General features: G+C 48.8%; 1 protein-coding gene across 6 annotated transcripts in view; it reads right to left on the bottom strand.

The window, feature by feature from the left end:
- Nucleotides 1-6,556, bottom strand: part of ntng2b (netrin g2b) — a 47,113-nt gene extending 40,557 nt beyond the window's left edge. For 3 of the 6 annotated variants that reach the window (XM_088435530.1, XM_088435532.1, XM_088435535.1), the window contains exons 1-2: nucleotides 6,223-6,554; nucleotides 4,340-4,765 (exon numbers count right to left, since the gene is read on the bottom strand). In XM_088435530.1, coding sequence (XP_088291656.1) covers nucleotides 4,340-4,618 — 279 coding nt within the window. In that variant the 5' untranslated portion in view covers nucleotides 4,619-4,765; nucleotides 6,223-6,554. Of the gene's footprint in view, nucleotides 1-4,339; nucleotides 4,766-6,222 lie in introns of all 6 variants that reach the window. The other 3 variants (XM_088435531.1, XM_088435533.1, XM_088435534.1) reach the window with 2 other exon arrangements.
- Nucleotides 6,557-19,039: the final 12,483 nt, after the last annotated feature.

Genomic DNA, 19,039 nt, shown 5'->3' with positions numbered 1-19,039 from the left:
CCGAATGGCAGTTCCGAGAAAAACCAATGGCGGCCCGCCTGCTTTTTAAGTTTGGTCCTGTGACCTTCCCGAGCTGAGCCGCGATCGGTCGCGACTGAGCCTTGCTCATTTGTGATGTCATTTCCTGTGCGGCCATTTTGCCTCCCTCTTGCTTCCTAATTCCTATTCCATCAACACAATAAGAATCAGGTTTGAATTCATGGGTTTGCATTGAGCGTATCCTCATAAGATATTTTTTTATTGCGGGGGGGGGCGTAGACTAGGTTTCCAAAACAAAAGTATCAGGAAAAGAAATCCTGGTCCCCCCCGCCGCACGGGGCCGGCCTCGGACCGGCCCGCGCGCATCCAGCGGGCCAGCTGTCCGCGTTTCTTTGCTCCTGCTTGGCGCTAGATGTCTGGCCGTGTCTATTTTTAGAGCTGGCCGCTTTGCCTTTCGCAAAAGGGGCCTCGCCGAGCTGTCGTTTTTGTCTCCGGGACGGCCTGGCGTTCAAAGCGCAAAGCGCGTTCTTCAAAGCGTCCCAGCCCGCTTTTGGACTCGGCGGCTTCCTGGAGCGACGCCGTTCCAGAATCCGTCGGAAAAAAAACAAAACACCAAACGAAACATGATTTCCACCACCGGTTTTTAGCGCATCGTTTCTTTATGTGCGACGGACGATAAATGAAGAAAAGAAATAGTATTTTTAAATATATACGGTAATGTGTATATAGAATACACACGATGTCGTCCGCGAGAATTGCTTCCCCCACTGTTATTTTGTATTTCGAGATCGATCTCGAAAACTAACGAAAAATCTTTGACGTCTATGGCCGTCGTTGGCAGTGAATGAGTTGAAACAAAGCTCGGCGCCATTCTGTTAAATCGACATTATCGTAAGCTGCTTATGCTCCTTTACGCCGGCGATCCCAAATCATATTCTGCTGCCTCTTGACGTCATTTCCACTGCCGTCTTCCGCAGTACACTTACAGTAGCGACTCCAAAGCGTCGGTTTTTTTTCGTTTGTTTTTTTTTTTTTTTTTTTTGCCAGCGCGCCGTCGCCTCGACAGAAGCCTCGCTCGGCAGAGTCTGCTCCGCTCCCGTTAAAAAAGAAGAAAAAAAAAAAGAGAACTCGGCGGGAAGCAAGAACTGAAAAAAAAAAGAAAAAAAGCCTCCCCGCGGAGGAAGTACAGTAAAGCGAATGCAGGCGCCGTCACATCAAAAAGCGGGCGAATTCCTCTGCAGTTTTTAGGAAGACGCTGTCACAGGGTGAAGGAGGAACGTGCGAGTCGGACGGGCGAAAAAAGAAACAACAACAATTTTGCATCTTTCCTGTGTAGTCTTATTAAAGACGAGCAGCTCTGCCCATGGGGCGCCCCCCCTCTCCCCCCTCCCCGATTTTTCCTGCGCCCCAACTTTTCCCTTGACTTGTGGGATTGCATGCAAATGCGCGGCAATTAAATAAGAAGTCCAACTTTTCTGTACAGCTGCCAAATCCTTCAGGCGGGGAAGGAGGGAGCGAGCGAGCGAGCGAGTGAGCGAGCAAGGGGAAAAGGCTTCTTTCCTGTAAATAAATGATCTGGATAGCGGGGGGGGGGGGGGCACGATGCATCCGCATTCCCCCCATGCGTGTACACTTGAATGCATGGTACCATTAGCATTTCAAGGCAAAAAGAAGGCCCGTCATTCTCGGGCGATTTGTTCGACACCAACTTGGAATTTACCGCAATTCCCCAAATAGAGGACGCAAATTCTGCTATTTTCCAACCATTTGCCAACGACGTGAAAACTACAGCAAAGCATCTCATCTCGATAAATTCTTCATCTTTTCATATCTGTAAATTACACTCTGAAACTCCCCAAGTATAGGACGTAGCGCCGTATAGGACGTAGCCTTCATTTTAGCCTCAAATTCGGACATTTTCTCTGTTACGGCGTATAAGACGCACCAACAGGTTTGCGACTGTCAATAGTATCGCTAAATTCCTTCATTACTTTAAAACATCAACTAAATTTAAGGTCTAAAAGAGCTGCTTTGCAGGAGCTAAGCAGGCGCGTCGGCGAGAAAGCTTAGGTTTACGTTATCGAAATTTTCGGGACGCCGATTGTGTTCCGCCTCCGGTCTCTCGTATGGATAACTGCCCGCTCTGACGGGTTTGATGTACGACATCAACGTCGACGCCTGAAAAGAAGACGCACGAACCGGGACCTAGGCGTTAAGACGGCGGGATCCGCGTCCCGTCAAGTCGATGCCGTACCGTGAAAGTTTTTTTTTTTTTTTTTGGCGTAAGAGGCATTCAGATGGTAGTCATAAATTAGTCAGCGAACGACGCCCACTCATCGCACCTCACCTGCCAAGGAAAGCGTCAGCGCTCAGCTTCTCTCTGCGCCGCCACCGCCAGACGCTTCCGCCGCGGCCTTAAGGCGCTGACTCGGACCGCGCTGCGCCGGGGTCGGCCCGTTTCCCGACCGACCCCGGCGAGGTAGCCCATTAAGAAGCCCATCAATATTTTATCAGAGCTCACTCAGAAGCAGACTCGCAGAACTTTCCGGGCCCGGGCCATTAAGGGGGGCGGACGTCAATACGCCGCGGCCGTCTCGGGTCGCCGCCCCCTCCCCTCGTCCGAGAGGCCGCTTTCCGCTCGGCCCGCACCAAACGATTAAGCGGGAGGTTTCCGCCGGACTCCTTTGTCCGCACCTAAGCCGCGACGTCGTCGCGCCTCGGGACCTTCGGCGTCCCGGCCGACCGCGCCGGCCCGCCCACTTCTAACGACGGCTATCTGCTTAATTCTCCTCCATAAAGCTTGAATATATGAATATGAGGAGGGCGGGGGCGCCGGCCCGCAGGCTGGGGCGCGTTAAATATTGCTGACATCTTAACGAGTTTTCCCGCCGAGCTTTGCCCTTCGATGTCCTTGCCGCGCCGTAGCCAAAAAAAAAAAAAAAGGTCCCGTGTTTGCATTGTAGTTGCAAAAGTACAGTGAGAAGAGCCCAGATGCAAATTAGGAAAATCAATTCCTTGTCAGTCTTTTCATTTGGTCTTTGTCCTCCTCAATAATCACTTGAAGATACAGCTCATACTACCATGTATATTGTAGACGAGACCGTACCAATCCAGACCAAGACTTTGAGAGAGTATCGAGACCGAGACAAGACCAAGTCTTTGTGAGGTGGAGGCGGAGACAGGACCGAGAATTTGGGATGTGGAGACAAGACTTTTGAAGGTCAAGACTAGGATAAGACCAAGACTTTGAGAGGTTGAGACCAAGACCAAGACTTTTGGATGTTGAGAGGAAGCACCGAGACTTTTGGCAGAGACCAAGACCAAAACTTTGACAGTGTTTGAGACTAAGACCAAGACTTTTGGGGATTTGAGACCAAGACTTCTTGAGGTAGAGACCGTGTATAAGACTTTCGGATGTGGAGACCAAGACTTTTGGATAGCGAGACCAAGATCTTTGAAAGTCAAGACTGTGACAAGACCAAGACCTTTGGATGTTGAGACCAATACTTTTGGATGTTGAGAGGAACACATAGACTTTTGAAGGTAGAGACCAAGACTTTTGGGGAATTCGAGAGCAATAAGCAAAACCGCTCGATAAGCAAAACCGCTGGACAACAGTGGTTCTCAAACAGGGTGAAGGCATTCAGGGGGTACGTGAACACTCTGCGGGTAATTAAAGAAAATATAAACTTGTAAAAAATGCCTGGACTCTTAAAACACGTAAAAGTACGTATCTGGAATTGAATGAGTTAAAAAAAACAGTAAGACGTAGCCACCACTCCCCACGATGTAGGCGCTAAATCATCTCGTGGGCCGGATTAAACCCGTTGGCGGACCAGAACTGCCCCGGGAGCCTTATGTTTGACACCCCCGCTTTAGTTCAATGCCGATATGCATCTCGGGTTTCAAAAGAATATAACTATGATTCGATATTGAACTTCACATTTCAAATTGCAACCGAAAACCTTCAAATACATTGTTTTGTTTTTTAATAACTGACTGATTTTTACACTTTAGAAAATCATGTGGCGGGCCAGGACCGCATGTCTCTATGCGTGCAGTTCCAAAGTTTATCAATCAAACATGCACTCCCATTCCTAAATGTATTACGCAAGGTGTACTCCACAGAAAAATATTTCACCAGCGATTCTTCTTTCGCCTGTTTACGACTTGTGAGTACTTGCACTGCTTCTACCTGTGTACTGTACGTTAGCTCGTACTTTTGGAGGAAATACGGGGGCAGGGCGGATCTCCTAATTTGTCCTCTTTGTTTTACACCTCCGTAAATGCAGTTCGGATGTTTCCGTTCGCTCGTTGACCATTTCTAGCGAAAAGTCGAGCGGAGCGGGCCGAAACTCACCAGGGTGCAGAACCTCTCGGGCGGGTTCCCGCAGGTGATCCCGGGCGGGTCCACCCTGATCCTCATGTAGTCCTTGACGGACTCGGGCCGAGGCTGGCAGGCGTAGTGCTCCCACACGGAGCCGTCGTCGGTGCTGACCAGGGACTTGCACAGTTCGTACTGGCCCCCCAGCGCCGAGGCCCAGCAGCGCAGCAGCAGGAGCGCCGCCCGAAGGAGCATGGCGGGCGGGGCGGCGGTCGGGGCTCGGCGGGGGGCGGACGCGCGCGGGGCGCCGGTCATGGGGAGGCGGCCGGCATCCCTCTCACTGGCGGGTGTCCCCCGGGGGCCCGGGACGCTTCTCCTCTCCTTTCGGGGGCTCCTTTTGACCGCTGGGCCGGGGGGGCGCTTTAACCATAGCGGCGCCGGGGGCGGGCCCTCTCCGTCGTCCTGCGGGGCGACACGGGACCGCTTTAGACCCCGCTCGCCGTCTTATCCTCTTTACCGGATCCTCTTAGAGCGAGGGGTGCCAAAGACAAACCGACCGAGCGAACGACGCCGCGGCTCGCCGGTTGGGAGGGGGCGAGGGGGACGTTTGCCACTGGGCTCAAATGGCAAAGGTGAAATCGGAAAACGCCCGCTCCCGAAACAAAACTTTATCGGAGCCCTCCGCGACCCTCCCGGCGTTTTTGTCTTCACGTTTAGGCGGGAAAGAAGCGGGCTCGGAACCACTAGCCCCGCCCCTTAGCGGCGACCGGCATACTGTCGCAAGAACCTTCAATTATTTAAAAAGCTCCCGCAGAAAAGTACCAGCGAGGAATTCAACCAGAAAGCAGCTCCGATAAATAGATGTATATTCTATATTTCTGGGGAGTGTGTATATACGTATATATATATGTTAGCGTTTGTATGATTTATGAGTGTTTTTCTTGTGTACTGCATATATGGAGATTATGCATATATTTGACTTTTGTGGTTGGATTGAAATAACTTCTTGCTTCTGTTTTTTTGGGAGGGCCGTACGGATTAGGTCTTTGGACCATACATTTCACTTTTTTCTAGTTTAAAAAAAAATAAAACATTTCATTTCATCAAGAAAACACCAAAAAAATATTTGTAAGGCAACGGTGTCCATCCTAAGGCCCGCGGGCATTTTGTGACCCAACTTCCAGATTTCTGCAGGGTATCAGTAATAATGATTTTTAACAGTGCATATAATTTTAGTAAAAAAAACGTGGGCGGTGTGACTAGTGTGTGAAAAAAAAAGTGTGGCGGGAAATCATCCCAAAGGTGGGTGGGAAAGTGCTTTTATTTACAGTGGGAAATCAATTTGATAGTCGCTATTTAAATATAATTATATACGATATTACATATAGCGTTTTAGATAAGCGATTGCTTAAGAATGTCCTACGTGGTAGCTAATTTTGCGCTCCCGAATGCGGAAAAGGATTCACCCAGTTTGGTGCAGGGACGGAACTATTCTAGTCAGGATACGGGACGCAAACACTTTCTTCCGGCCATTACTCCCCCCTTTGTAAGTTTCCCCGCCGTGTCTTGACATTTCTGTCGTTTCAACGCCGATATTTTTGTGGGGGGTGTTATTTGTTCAGTTTCCATCATTGGAAAAAGTGAGGGTGGGTGCGGGTGCGTCCCGGGACCGCCTCGGTCATTCCAAGAATTTCAAAGTAGCCTTCGCGTCGTTCGGTTTTTCGAGTTTAGACGGCCTCGATTTCAACCCAAAAGGGGGCTTCCCTTAGAACCCCCCCCACCGCCGCCTCCCGCCCCGTCCCCCCCCACCCCCCATTGCCCTACTTAACAGAACACGTGGAGTGGCGCGCCCGAACGGGATCGGACGGGGCTCGGCCGTCCGTCGGCTCCGACCGGAAAGCGGGCGGGCGGTCACTCACGAGCGTCGCGGGACGCCGGGCGTCCTCCTCCCCTCTGTCGGCGGGACCCGCCGGCGCCGATCATCCGCCGCCGCCTTCGGTCCCGTCAGTCATGAAGAAGGAAAAAAATCCCCAGCGAGAAGCGCGCCGAGTTGTCCGAGACGGCCGGCAAAAGTGGCGAATGTTGACTTTGGGGGACGGCGGGGAGGGCGGGGGGGAGGCCGCCGCTCGTCTTCCTCCTCCTCCTCCTCTTGCTCACTTTACGAGCGGGATGCTGAAGGGCGCTCGCTCGCTCCGCTCGTCCCTCCCTCCTTCCCTCCCTCTCTCTCTCGCTCGCTCGCTCGCGCTCTCTCTAATGCCCAGCCTAAATCCTTCTGCCCATCACTTTCAATCACTATCCGGTCCTGCCCCCCCCTCCCCAACCCCCGCCCCTCCCCGATCATCCATTCCCCCGCCCTCGCCCCCATCCGGCAGGGGCGGCGCACCCCGCACGGGTGGTCCGACGGAGCTGCAACGCTTAAAAGTACGCGCACACACCCTGATGCACGCCTCCTCCCTCTTCCCTCTCGCCCCCCCCGCCCCCGACTCCCCCCACCCGCCCGCATGGATAATGACCTTATCTAACACATCTTTTTACACTTGCGAAAAGGATATGAATACATTAGCTTTTTGCCGGTAATATAACGGCGCGGTGTAATAATGTTGCGGTTCAAAGTTCCAGAGGTCAGCGATGAGTGTCTTACAACCCCCCCCCCCCCAAAAAAAATACATTCATACACACAAACACATGTAAACTCTTTTGCAAATATTTGATCATTTTCTTCATACAGGCACACTCATGCTAATGTAATGAAGAAGTGATCGAGTCATGTTGGAATTTGACATTTCGTCACCATCTGGGTGAAAATTCAGCTCCCTAGTGCCTTCTATCTACGCCATCCCATTGATGCGAATTACCTTTGCTATAAAGTTCAAAGGATTGGACAAAATACCGTTCAAGCCTTGAAACTTGAGCTGTCAAGATGACTATAACAAATGCCGCACTGAACATTGATATGTTGTCATCATCTGGTGAAATTTCAGCTCCCCAGGTGGTTTCTTTTGATGATTTCCCTTTAATGTGAATTACCTTTGAAGTTAAGTTCAAAGTATTGGACAAAATAGTGCAATGTCTAAGTATTTGTGCCATGTTGAACTTTGGAGATGTTTTCACCATCTGGGTGAAACTTCAGCTCCCTGCTTTTCCTCTTTAGGTGCATTCCCTTGATGTCAAGATCAAAAGATTGTACAAAATAGTGTGACAACTAAGTGGCCGCGCCATGTTGAAATTTGACCCCATCTGGGTGAAATTTCAGCTCCCCGGTGTCCTCTTTCGATATGTTCCCTTTGATGTGAAATGCTTTTGACGTCTAGATCAAAGCATTGGAAAATTTGTAGAAAAACAAACCGAAACCAGATTTCGACCTTGGATTTTAAGCGTATTGTTTCTCCCTGTACAACAAAACAAAAAAAGAGCTCAAAATTCCCCGCGGTCGCGAGTATTTACAGTTTTTAACCATTACCATAAATCATTCAACGTTATTTTCATCTCTTTATTCCAAACCACGAAATGGACTTTTTTTTTCCCCTCCAAACTGTTTTTTTTATGATTGTGTTTTTTATGAATGGCGATTCAGATTGGATTGTGTGTGTATATATATATATATATATATATATATATATATATATATATATATATATATATAGTGGTTTATGCGAGCGCGATTGTCAGACAAGCAATGAAAAGTAGAGTGCAGCTAACGGAGCGGCCGTCATATTTCATGCCTTTTGTTGGGCGTATTGGCCAGATATGAATCAGACGGCGCGCCACCTGTCGTAACGCGCGCTTGAAAGGGGAAAGCGCCGTTTCCTAGCAACCCCTTGTTAGAAGTTTCACCTCGGAAGCCGCGCTCCCTTCACCTGCATCAGGTGCGCCGGTGGCCCGGGGGAGGCCAAAAATAAGCCCCCGCCGACCCCGAAGCGCCCGCTGCAAAAATAGGGCCCTAAAAGTGCCCGCTTTGCATTTTTCACGCTTTGACTTGAAATCACTTCAAACGCGACTGTGTAAATTGGCCAAAAGTGGCGCTTTATTGACGCCGGCGGCGGATTTACCGCCGCGCGCGCCCTCCCGCCCCCCCCCCCCGAGGGGGACGGGTGATTTACCGTCCCGACGTCCGCCATGCTAACGGCGCTTCGGCCATTATGTCCTTCATTAAAGCGGCCGCCGAGGAGAGGGAGTGAGATTTATGGGGCGGAGCCGGTCCCGCTTCCTCCCGCCGACCGATCGGGCTTTCCTGTTGACTTTGAGGGCTCGGCTCGCCGTGGCGGGGGCGGGCGGGATAAATCCGGCGCGATCGATCGTAGCTTTCGCCGGCATCGATCCGCTCGCCCCGCCCCCAAATAAAGGTCGTGACCCCGCTGCCGCCTCACCTGCGGACGCCACTCCTGAAAGGCCCGTCCCGTTGACCGGAACCGTCTCTGAGCGAGTGGCGCAGAGGTCGGGCCATGTCATGGTTTCGTGCGGGAAGACCACGTCACGCTTCATCTGTCACCCCTTTCACACCGCCTGGGAAAAAAACTGCAGATTATTTTTATTTATTTCTATTTTTGCATGTCACCAAATTCGAAAGAAAGTCTTTCTTTCAAATGATGTGTTTTTTAGGGGGGTAACGTTTTCTGTCAAAGGTACCAGTGGTATCGGTTCTAGGTATCGGTAATAAAAGAGTGGAAAAGGGTGGTCGTGAACATCACCAGTATAAACATTGGTTTTCCGACTCTGGGGGAGTTCCCGGAGATGGCTTTGTAGTGCTCGGCAGTTTTGTCATTTTAGCCCCTTTCACACCGCCTGGGAAACACAACATTTGTTTTCCATTGGCGCCAAAGATACTGACGCAGAATGTGTCTTTGTTTTCCACCTTTGCAAGTAATATCAGAACTGTTACACAAGAGCCAAACCTGACATTGACCCCTTTCACGCTGATTATAGCCGGCATCGCCACTTTTTATTTTTATGATCACCAATCACCATTTGGCAACCTTTTACCCTTTCACGCTGTCTGTAAAAGCTAGTGTTTGTTAGGTTTTATTATTTGGTATCACTGATTGGTATAAATGTACCCACGGGGAAAGAGAAGCTCATTTTTCCTTTGAATGTTTTTGAGCCGTGGCAGAAGAATGACTTTTTACCCGCTGCTAGCCCCTTTCGTGCTGTCTGTACAAGCCAGCCTTTTTGCAGCTTTAAAAAAAAACATTACAAATTGCAACTTGAGTGCAGTAACGTTTATATTTGCCTTGAAGCCCCTTTCACACAGACTGCGTGTTTCCTAATTTTATGACTATTTTTTTTGTTTTAGCACGATGAGCTAATGTCACGCAGTGCACCCGGCGTGACCTTTTTTCTAACTGTAGCAGCGTTGTGTTTCACGACGGTCTTTTGTTTATTTCCGTCCTTCCTGGAGGGCGTTGGATAAATGTGAGAGAGCAGGTTATTGTGGGTAATGAGACTTCTGTCTTTGGGATCACATGCGGCGGGGTCACGGGTCAAACTCAGAGATACGGGCGAGAAATGGATATGACGGGGTGTAATGGTATTATGCGCTATTTTTAGACGGTCGTATCGGTTTACACACACATTTACACCAAGTGAGCAGCGCCATTTGAAAGTGGACCCCGAAGAAATCAATTCGGTGTTCCGGATGGACGAGCCCCTTTCTCGCCGTTTGTAAAGGCGGCATTGATGTCGGCGTTTATGTAGTTGTTTGCAAGCTAAATTGTAATTGGCCACTAGTTAAGCAGCTCCGCGTTTCCGCGGCCACTTCTGCTAGTTCCAACCGAAGCGCTTCAATCGCCCGGCGAGTCCCGTCGAGCGCTAACAAGCCGGCGAATAGCATACAACACAACCGCTGTGCGTTTGAACCATTGCTGTTTTATGTTGTTTTTATTTATTTTTTTATTTTGTTTACACATGAACAGCTGCTGATTATCCGCATGCCGTTCGTGTGTCTGTTGCTTATCCAATGTGCTTAAATAATTGCGTTGCTTTGAAGCAAAGTTAGCAAACATACTGTGCGCTTGCTAACTTTTTTTCGCTTGCGTTTATATTTGACAAGTTTTAAAAAAAATGTCCTTCACATTCAGACGCAGATGTCCTTCTACTCCTTACTTTGATTGGTTAAAAAATAGTCGTTATTTGTCAACTTTGCAGCGCTAAACGTTGCGTCTGATGACTATGCTCGCATTAGCATTGTAAGCAAGCCGTTAGCCTTGGCTGCTACATTTCCAGCATGAAACAACTCGGATGTTACTTTTACGCTAAATGTAATTAGTTTGAAGCCTTATGAACCTGCTAAACTGAATGTTGCTTCTGAATAGTAAGCTAGCATTAGCACTGTAAACAAGCCGTTAGCCTTGGCTGCTAAGTTTCTAGCGTGAGATAACTAAGATGTTACTGTCACGCTAAATGTTATTAGCTTGAAGTCTTATGTTTTGAATCATGATCAGTTAAAAGTCAAAAAGAAATTGCTTCTAACACTAAGCTAGCATTAGCATTGTAAGCAAGCCGTTAGCCTTGGCTGCTACATTACTAGAATGATTTAACAAGAATATTACTTGTGATGCTAAACATGATCAGTTTGATATCTTAGGTTTTGACACATGAATGTCAAAAAAGCTGATAAATGAACCTGCTGAACTAAAAAAAAAAGATTATAATAATCGTCATCATCATAAAAATGATGTTTTGGAAATGATTTCGTTTATCCTTTTACAGTTCAGTCATTTGTGGGTTAGTTGGCCCCGCCTCTGTTGACATTACATTTTGTAGTGAGGAAGGCGGTGCAGCTACACTCGTTTTCACAAAACACAGAAAAGGTGCTGTGTGATTTTTTTTTTTTTTTTTTTAATGGACCCCCACCCCCCATCTCAGCCCACCGTCTCAGCACCTTTACCTCTTTGCGATCCCGATGCGGATGTACTTTCCCACAGCTTTCAAATTCAGGGTGCGAACGGGCGCAGGGTGGGAACTGGAGAAGGCGGCGTGGGCGAGGTGCGTCCGGGGCTTAGCCTCAGAGCCGCAAGATGATGATGATGCGCGGCGTCAGACTGCAGCGCGGGCAGGGCAGGGCAGGCGGTGCCGGGCCTCTCCTCTGCCTGTGTAGCCGCTAATGTAAACACGATCGATACGGATTGTAGGGAGCGCCGCGCCGCGCCGCGCCGCGCGGCTAAAAGGAAAGACGTGAAACTGCTGGGCCGGGAGCTTGAAATCTTGCACACTCATCCTTGCGTGTCGGCGCTATTAAACCCCAGCGTTACAACTCAAAGTCCACGCTTAAATGGCACGTGACGGAAAGTCAAAGCTAACGAGCAAACTACGCACGGCTTTTCGCGCTTTTGCGAGTCATTGTGGTAAAAATCAGGGGCTTTCATGCAAGACTACGAAAACAAATCCGCCGCCGAAGCCTGTTGGACTCACAAACACGAAATGTGTCTATCATGAGTAGAGTTGCAAAAAGGGTTCCAGTGGACAGAAAGATAGATCTAACACCCTGTTAATACTTGATCTAGATAGATAGACAGACAGACAGATAGCTATCTAACAGCCTGTTAATACTCGATATAGATAGATCTAACAACATGTTAATACTCGATCTAGATAGATAGATAGCTCTAACTCTCTGTTATTACTCGATCTAGATAAACAGACAGATAGCTATCTAACAGCCTGTTAATACTCGATATAGATGGATCTAACAACCTGTTAATACTCGATCTAGATAGGTACAGTAGATAGATCTAACCCTCTGTTAATACTCGATCTAGATAGACAGACAGACAGACAGATAGCTATCTTAACAGCCTGTTAATACTCGATATAGATAGATCTAACAGCCTGTTAATACTCGATCTAGATAGATAGATCTAACAGCCTGTTAATACTCGATCTAGATAGATAGATGCATTTGTTAGGCCAGCAAAAAAGAAAAGGTCTCAAGAAGCCACGGCCAAAAAGTTATATGAAGTCTGCCATTTTGATGACTCGCCATAAAACACGGACGGCAGCGTTATTACTGTCGGTAGCCCTTGCGGGAATACGGCACGAGCTCATCGAAGCTAGCGTAGCAAGCGGCGAGACTCATCTCGACGTCCGCTTGGTGCGTCACTTCTCGGCACTTTCCCGCGATTACCTTATCGGCGGAAGCCGGCGCGCAGCCCTTCCGAGTCACCGCTTGCCCACACGCGCTCGGACGGGACGCGGCAAGCGGCCGCGGGGAAATGGAGGGCTAACGCGACAGTGATCTAGTGACTCTGGAGAGAAACACTCTGCGCCTGAGATTGTGTGTGTGCGCGCCTTCATCTTGTGTTATCAGCGAGATAAATGAAGTAGAAATTACTTCAAGCTATAGGCGAGCGACTAGCGGATACGCGCGCTGGCTGCCGGCCGTTTTAGGCCACTCCGCCTTCCCATAATTCTCTTCGGGCTTTTATGCGCTAATGCTCGGGGTAGCTCGGAACCGCAACGCTGACTCCGTGCGCCGGCCTCCTGTCAATTAAGGTCTCAAAATCAGGAAGCTAAACATACGGATTTAACTTTGCTAATGAGGGGGAAATGCTAGCTTGTCAGCAGCAAGCGCTTGCTGTTCCATGTGTGTTGCAGTAGCGCGCGTGTCCGAAGGTTTATTCTTGCTTTAAACGTTTATTCAGTGGGCAGGTGCGCTTACATGACTTTCAACACTTCCGCCCTGTTTGTTTTTAGCTTAGTTTACTTTCCGTTCCCAGTCACTCCTTGCTAACAGATGCCAGGAAGCGCAAACAAATGGAAAGCAAGCCGTTTCAGTGCTAGCTTTGTTGCAGGGATCAGTTTTTTTTTTCTTGTTGCGCCCGAGCGCAATGACAAAAAAAAGTCCAATTTATTGCAATTTGGCGTTCATGATGATTTTGGCAGCAAAAATCCAGAGATGAGGTTAAAATGGCTGCTTCAATACAATTTGGCAGACTTCCTGTTGCTTCTTCAGACTTTTTCGCGTGTTGTCATAAGACAGACTTGTCTACCAAAGTTTTTTGGTCCAAATTCGGAAACTCTCTTTTGGACCATTTTGGGCAGCTGGAAAATTTTGGTGACTGCTTCACATTTAGACCGCAGACAAAGACGAAGTTCTTGCTCTGCTTCTTCTTCTTCATCTTCTCCGCATGTGTATGTTTCCATCAAAAGCTGGGACAATCTCGCAGATGTTTGACAAATCATGTCTCTTTCCAAGGAGAAAACCATGGGAGTTCTGTTCGCCGTTTGCGGCAAATGACAAATGTTTGGTGGTGTCTACTCACAGCGTGCCATAATACCCCTTTTGCGCTGCATGCAAAATCTGCTTTTTCACCCGTTTTCCTGAACCTCTTGCTCCTCTGAATGAACAGCACCAGGGGAAAGAATTTCCTGACGGCTACCTAATTGTCCAATCGTGAGATGCCTAATGCTAGTTGCTAATGTGAAACACCCATAAGGCTAATAAATGTTCCGGTCACATAAACAAAAAACTTTTTCCGGACTCGATCTGGGTGAAATTTCAGCTCCCTAGCGTCTTATCTGGATGCTTTCCCTTTGACGTAACGGTCAAAAGTTTGGACAAAATACCAGACTTTATTCCAGGAATTCTGACTTTAAAGTTCCAACTAAAATTCTCACTAAATCTAAGTCAGAATTGTGAAAGCGTAAGTCAGCCGTCGCCATGGAGACGTAGCGCCAACGTCCAAATTGGCGAGAAATGTTGAACTTTCCATTTTTGAAAGTCTCCCTTCAACAAAGGCCAGCTCTTTGATCAACGCGCGTCTGGGGAACGCCGATGAGTGGTGGCGCCATCAGCAGTCACGCGACGCCCTAAAACGCCGCTTAAAATTCACCCCGCCGCCCGCGCTCGTCAATCAACGCTAACGACATCAGAGGCGAGTTTTGTCTGAGGCCGCCGGAGATCGGCGCTGCCGGAAAATTCCCCGGGCCCTCCTCCGTACCCGGAAGGTCACTTTGCCGCCGGCGCTCTTTTCCTTTGCGCCGACCGAACGGCCGACCGGCCGGCCGGCGTTCCCGACTAACGAGCGTTAGGAAGACGAGGTGAAAAAGCGGCGGGCCGGATTAGCCCCGCCGTTTGTCCGAAGCTCGATTGTGCGGGCGCCACATCATTAGCCGGCCGAATATCTTCGTTTACGCGTTGTTTGCGCCCTTCAAGGGGAGGAAAAGAAAAAAAAAAAAGTCTGCGACCCTCCCACGTCGGCTGTCATTTTTGTTCTTCTTCTTTGACGGGCATTGTGCGCCTCTTTTCTGCCCTTCGTCTAATGACCCTGCGAGGCGACGTAGCGACAAAGCCCGAGCGGCGCCGAGGCGCCCGCTAATAAGCAGCTCGCTCGCTCGCTCGCTGGCACGGGCGAACCGGTGTGTTCGCCTTCAACAAATCAATGAGCCCGCATCCGAGTCGGAGCCGCGACGAGACCGCCAACGTCGCTCGGCTCTTTTGGATTTTTTTAAAAGAGATCTAACACTTTACAGTAGTGTGTTACCGCCGCATCGGAAAGAAACGATGTTTAGCATCATGTTCTAATATCAATAAAGGTGAAGCAGCGGCGGGAAATGTTTTGAACAAATTCAGAGCCTGAAGGAGTGAATATTACGCAGTAAAAGTTGCGTTCTTCTCAAAACGGGGGTTCCCAGAGCGATGGGGTTCAAAAATTCGTCAAGTGAGATTCTAAGCTTGGGTTTTCGCTGCTTTTTAAAGAGCTAGCAAGCATTTACAAGATTGTGCTACCGACGTGAGTCCTCGTAACGATAAGCTGAACCGACCCTACCAACAAGGATAGCTGTTTAGCCTGTTTTCGAAAATGCTGTGCTACCAAACGTAGATTTTTGCAAGCTTGCTCATAATTTAGAAGACTGTGCTACAAATGTGAATCCTGCTAGCTAAACCAGCTAAACCAACATGGATAGCTGTTAAGCTTGTTTTCTAAAATGCTGTGCCACTACATGTGTATTTTTACAGAGCTAGCAAGCTTGGCCAGAAATGACCGCGCTACTAATATCAAACCTCAACTTGTGGCGTTAGCAGTTTAAGCCAGCTAAGCTAACAAGGGTAACTGTTTAGCGTGTTATTCAAAATTTTGTACATGTAAATGTTTTTTGTTGTTGTTTTTTTTCCACAAAGCTAGCAAGCTTCGTTCGAAATTGTAAGTTTGTGTTACTAATGTAAGACCTGGTAATAATCTGTGTATCTTGCAAGTTTAGCCAGCTAATATACCAAGGTAGCTTTTCAGCTTGTCATCCAAAATGTTGTGCTACTAAATGTATCATTTTTGCCACAAAGCTAGCAAGTTTGGGTAGAAATTGTATGCTACTAACGTAAGTCCTATGAACAATCTGTGTAGCTAGCAAGTTGATCCAGCTAAGCTAACACAAACTGTTTAGTTTATTATCCAAAATGTTGTGCCATTAAAAGGAATTCTGTGGCCCTAGCAAGTTAAGCCAGCTAAGTTAACAAGGTTAAGTATTTAGCTTGTTGCGCTACTAAATGTATATTTTTTCACAAAGCTAGCAAGTTTGGGTAGATGTTGTAAGATTGTGCTACTAATGTAAGACCTAGTAATAACCTGTGTAGCTCACGAGTTAAGATAGCTAAGCTAACAAGGTAGCTTTTTAGCTTTTTACCCAAAAGGTCGCGCTCAAAGTGTTTTTTTTTTCCCTCCAAAGACCTTTACAGAGCCAGCAAGGTTGACAGGCCTAGTAACAAGCTAGCGTATTTACACCAGCTAGCCAAGAATGTGACAGTATATTTTGCAGCGAAAGCGCATTTCTTCAAACCCGCATATCCAAACGTTCAAAGGCCGCTACGACGGGGGCCCGCGCGGCCCCTCATCGGGTGGAAAGAGCGGGTTCCGGCCGTCGCGGCAAACGCGGACGGCGCCTCGTTACTCAGCCGACCGAGACGGAGCGGAGCTCATTCGTCAACTCTCGGCAGTCCGGCTTTTAATAAAGTCACGGGGCGGGAGAATCGGGCGGCTTTTGGGCCGCGGGCGTCGGCGGCGGACCGGCTGATCCGCGGCCGCTTTGCTGTCACACGCGCGCGTCAACTTGCTCAATCACAAAGACGGCCGCGTTTAATTCCCAAATGAGTTTCTGGCCGCCGACTCACTCGCTCACGTCCAAATGTCTGATGAAAGTCTGATTTATGGCCGAGCGGGGAAATACCACGTGATTGTTTCTTGTTGCCGTATTAGAGCCGACCTGCTCTTTGGCCCTTACGCATCGTGCGTCACGCGCTGCGGATCTCTTGCCGCCGCCGGCCCCAAAGCCCAATTCCGATTGAATGCTCGGATCCCGTTTTTCGGAAAGGAAAGCGCCGAATCAAACGCGCTCGTGTTTAAGCATTCACGGTTCCGTTTAAGAAACAAAAAGGCGATCGATCAAACGCCTGTTGTCAATTCAGGGTTAGGGTTAGTCGCAAAAGTAGAGAATTTGACTTTGAATTTAGCCAGGTTTGGTGGTAAAACAGGAAAAAAAGATTCATTTTTCACCAACGGCTCTCTAAATATACTCATGGATCTGAGATATAGGGGGCGCTGCGCCTGAGACTACCTACCGCCGTTTGGCTAGTCCACCAACGCTAGCGGAAAGCCTTGCATTCTCTTAGTCCACCACTAGGCGGCACCGAGTTCCACGCTGGCACTTGAATCTTGTCGTTTTTTTCGGGTGGCGGCGTCTGTTTTTTACCCGAGATTTCGTCGTCGTGACGTCTCATCCAAGAAAGGCGCTAGCTTTCCACCCAAAACAACAAACTCTGCGTGTTCTTTCTTATCAGCGACAAGTCAAGTAATACGCGATCAGCTAACCTTGAGCCGGAAAGGCAAAAGCCAAAAACAAAGCCTTCGGAAGCTCCATAAGAGGAACCAAACAGACGTGAACAACGACTCCGTAAAACCAGTCCAAATTTGTCTTTTTTTTTGCACTTAGCAGTGCTTGGCAAATGAAGAAAATGAGGAGGGATGCCACATGTGCTCCACTGGATGACTTTCATAGGTTTTATTTTCCAATATCTTGTCGCTTCTGTAATTGCACATTGAACCTTAGACTCACTTTGTCCTTTTCGGGGACATTTCTGTCGGCTCCCGTAGATTTTTCGTACGGCCAATCGCAGGGACTCTTTCAAGCGTACATTCATTTTTTTTCGTAGCGATCGAAACGACGTATCAGGTCCGTTCCGAGCGGCCTAATTAAGCTCCAGAAGGCGGTAGGAGTTAATTAAAAATCATTCCGGGCTACGGCGGCCGGAGCCGACCAAGCGACACCGGGGGACCGCCGCGCGGCGCCGCCCGCTCCCCGGGCCGCGGCTCGCACCCAATTAGCCGCCCGCTCCGAATATTTCAGCGCAAATTAACATGCCGCTCTTTCGGCCCGGCCGCTAATTGACCAGCTTCGTCCGAGGGCGCGGCGGCTCGACGCCGGCATGCGCGGAATCTTTAAACGTTCCGTAATTAGCGGGAGTCGAAAACAACAAAAAAAAAAGAACATCAAAACAGCTTGTTTTGAGGCGGACTTAAGTGGATTTCCGCGGGTGTCTTCCCGCGACCTGTTCTAAACAAAAAGCAGGTGGGAATGCGGGAAGGGTCAAGGAGGACGGAGCGCGCTAAATATCCCGTAATCCTTTAGGACTCCACAAGCCGGCTTAGCCCTCATGCGCGCACCTTGCATTTTTTTTCCCTAATTTTGTCAATGATTCGAAAGGCAAAATAGTTAGTTATTTACTTGCAATCCTGACAAACTACCGTTGATGACGCTCTTGTTTCGAGAGACGTGCTGAGGTACAGCATCAAAGTTTTTTCACTGGCCACCAGGGGGCAATTTTCCGGTAAACAAAAAAGATGGAAGAAGACGCTCCCGATGTATTGATTTTGAGTTTGAACTGCCTGTTCCCCTGGCAAAAGCGGGCACTCTCAACTCGGACCAGGCGCGTTACTGTGCCGTTGGTGCAGTATTCTCACAATCCGAGTGTGCCTGTGTTGTGCGGAACTCTCAACTAGTATACGCAAATCAAGACTTCAAGAGCGTCTTCTTCTTGGTTACTGGAAGATTTCCCTCTGGTGTCTTGTAAAAGAATTATGCAGTGTGGCTTGCCCTGGACTGTAAGCCTCAGGGTACACTTTTTTTTTTTTTTTTTTTTACTCGCCACAATGGGCAATCTTCCGGTAAAAAAAGGGAGACCGAATAAGATGCTCTTGAAGTAGTGATTATGACTTTGAATTGCTATTGTACTAGATTCTCAACCAGTAAACGCAACCAGGCGCGTTACTGTTGTGTTGGTGCAGTATTCTAAGAATCCTAGTGTGCCGGTGTTATGTGGGAATTTCAACAAGTAAAGTCAATACTAGTCTTGTTCCAGCAGACCTCGGCGCTGCCCTGGGCACGCTGCGGCAGAAGGAGGTACTGCTCGCGGATGAAAAGCGGCACGGAACAAAAGCGTCTTTGGTTTAGTTTTACAAGGGAGCTTGTGCGTTTTCACCCGGCTGTCACTCTACGATCTGACGCGCAGCAAAGAAACAAACGCCATTGTGGCCGTGTCGCCGTAATAAAAGCCGAGCCCCCCTTTTCCCCGCGCATGAAAGGCGACGCGGAGCGGAGCCGCCCGGGCGGACCTCGGGGAGCTCTAATGGCCTTGTAGAGTGCAGTCGCGGAGAGTGAGGGTGAAGAGCGGAGCAAGGTGAACGCACGCACGCACGCAGGGAAAATGCCACAAGCCGGAGGGGGAAGAAAAAAAAAAACGAATTGACACAC

This window comes from Hippichthys cyanospilos, chromosome 15, assembly GCF_059441005.1.
Source record: "Hippichthys cyanospilos isolate Australia breed blue-spotted pipefish chromosome 15, RoL_Hcya_1.0, whole genome shotgun sequence".
Lineage (NCBI taxonomy): Eukaryota > Metazoa > Chordata > Actinopteri > Syngnathiformes > Syngnathidae > Hippichthys > Hippichthys cyanospilos.
The sequence above is the reverse complement of the archived record's forward strand: the minus strand, read 5'-3'. Positions and strand labels throughout refer to the sequence as shown.